Source organism: Aplysia californica, unplaced genomic scaffold, assembly GCF_000002075.1.
Source record: "Aplysia californica isolate F4 #8 unplaced genomic scaffold, AplCal3.0 scaffold00345, whole genome shotgun sequence".
Lineage (NCBI taxonomy): Eukaryota > Metazoa > Mollusca > Gastropoda > Aplysiida > Aplysiidae > Aplysia > Aplysia californica.
The window spans coordinates 839,137-840,548 of NW_004797615.1; the positions used below are offsets into that span (position 1 = coordinate 839,137).

At 46.0% G+C, this 1,412-nt stretch overlaps 1 protein-coding gene across 2 annotated transcripts in view; it reads right to left on the reverse strand.

Annotated features, from left to right (window-relative positions):
• LOC101853247 (temptin-like) overlaps positions 1 to 1,388 on the reverse strand; it is a 2,174-nt gene extending 786 nt beyond the window's left edge. The window contains exon 1 of one of the 2 annotated variants that reach the window (XM_013085107.2): positions 981 to 1,388. In XM_013085107.2, the coding sequence (XP_012940561.1) occupies positions 981 to 1,202 (222 nt within the window). In that variant the 5' untranslated portion in view covers positions 1,203 to 1,388. The remainder of the gene's footprint in view (positions 1 to 980) is intronic. The other variant, XM_005102860.3, reaches the window with a different exon arrangement.
• Between the last annotated feature and the right edge of the window lie 24 nt (positions 1,389 to 1,412).

Genomic DNA, 1,412 nt, shown 5'->3' on the forward strand with positions numbered 1-1,412 from the left:
TTTTAAAAATATATATATATGATTTTAGGAGTTTGGTCTCGTCCTTGTCTCCTCTCCACCGACGGCCCAATAACCGTCAGCACTCTGAACACCGCAACGAAAGGGTCAGTGAGCTGATCTCGCAAAGACGATATCTGTATTTCTTTGCCCTTCCCTGCAGACTCTCAAACTGTTGGTTTTTTCCTCAGCCACTCGAATTTGCTGTGTTGAGTCAAGAAAACCTAATTACCTACCTTCAGTGATTGAAAAAACAAAGAACAAGACATATAAATGAATGTGCAGAAATAAGGCTAGTAAATGATAATCAGATCGGATGCTTACATATTATTGCGTAGATTGTCTTCTATTAACATAAGCTATGGGTTACGTCGCGAAAAGTAGTCAATGGGAATTAACCTACTGTGATTACGCATGATGTATGCAAATGAACATCCATCCATCCATTAACTATACCTACTACAGCTCTAGCTCTAACATACAACACAACAACAAGACGTACGTACCTTTTTCCAAGAAGTCTAATCTACTTATCTATCTATCTATCTATCTATCTCTCTATCTATCTATTTCGTCTTGTATTTCTACCCCCACCCCTTCACCTCCTTAGCCCCTCCTCTGGGCTCCTGACTCTTTCTGCAGCCTTTCTACTGCTACTCCTTGGCTCCTTCTTACTGCTGTCTTTCAGCCACATCCCTGATCTTCTGGTAGGAAATATGTGCACCAAGTCTTCTCGGACAAGGGCGAAAAATCTCGGAGGGCCCGTGCGCACGTTAAAGATCCCTTGGTGGTCTAAAATCGATAACAGTAGGCTTCGGCCGCTACCCGGGCAAAATTCAAAATTTCCTACCAACTGAAGAAGTTAAATGTGTCCCGCGCGCTCATATGACCTTATGCAGTTGCGAGCGCCGTAACACACTTACCCAAAACAACAACAGCAACAAAAAACAAACAAAAAACCAACTCAACAAGACGTAATGTACCTTGTTCCCGGCGTCCAGGAAGTCCTGTCCAAAAGCGTTCAGAGCCCCTCCGCCGCTCATGTCTTGGTGACCCACGGTGAAGAACGGCACGTTGGAGGATCCACAAGGGTTGGGGACTCTCATGCCGTTGGGAATCTCGTCGATGAACTCTGGGAGTGCGGACGTGAGGGTGCACAGCATGGCGGCGGCCAGGAACACGCCCAAGGCTTTGGTCAGCATCATATCTTTCACATGCGGCTAGCAGCAGCCCGTCAGTCAGAAGCTGATTGGCTGTGGGTAAGCTAGTGGTGCTCTGATTGGCTGTGGTAGGCCAGTGGTGAATATTGTGTTGGGCCTATGATTCCAGTTTTAGCAGTTCGGAAACTTCTGAAACAGTGCTGTAAATATATGAAGCCTAATCTACCTATTCCAGTAAGGAGCTGTGGTGGCCGA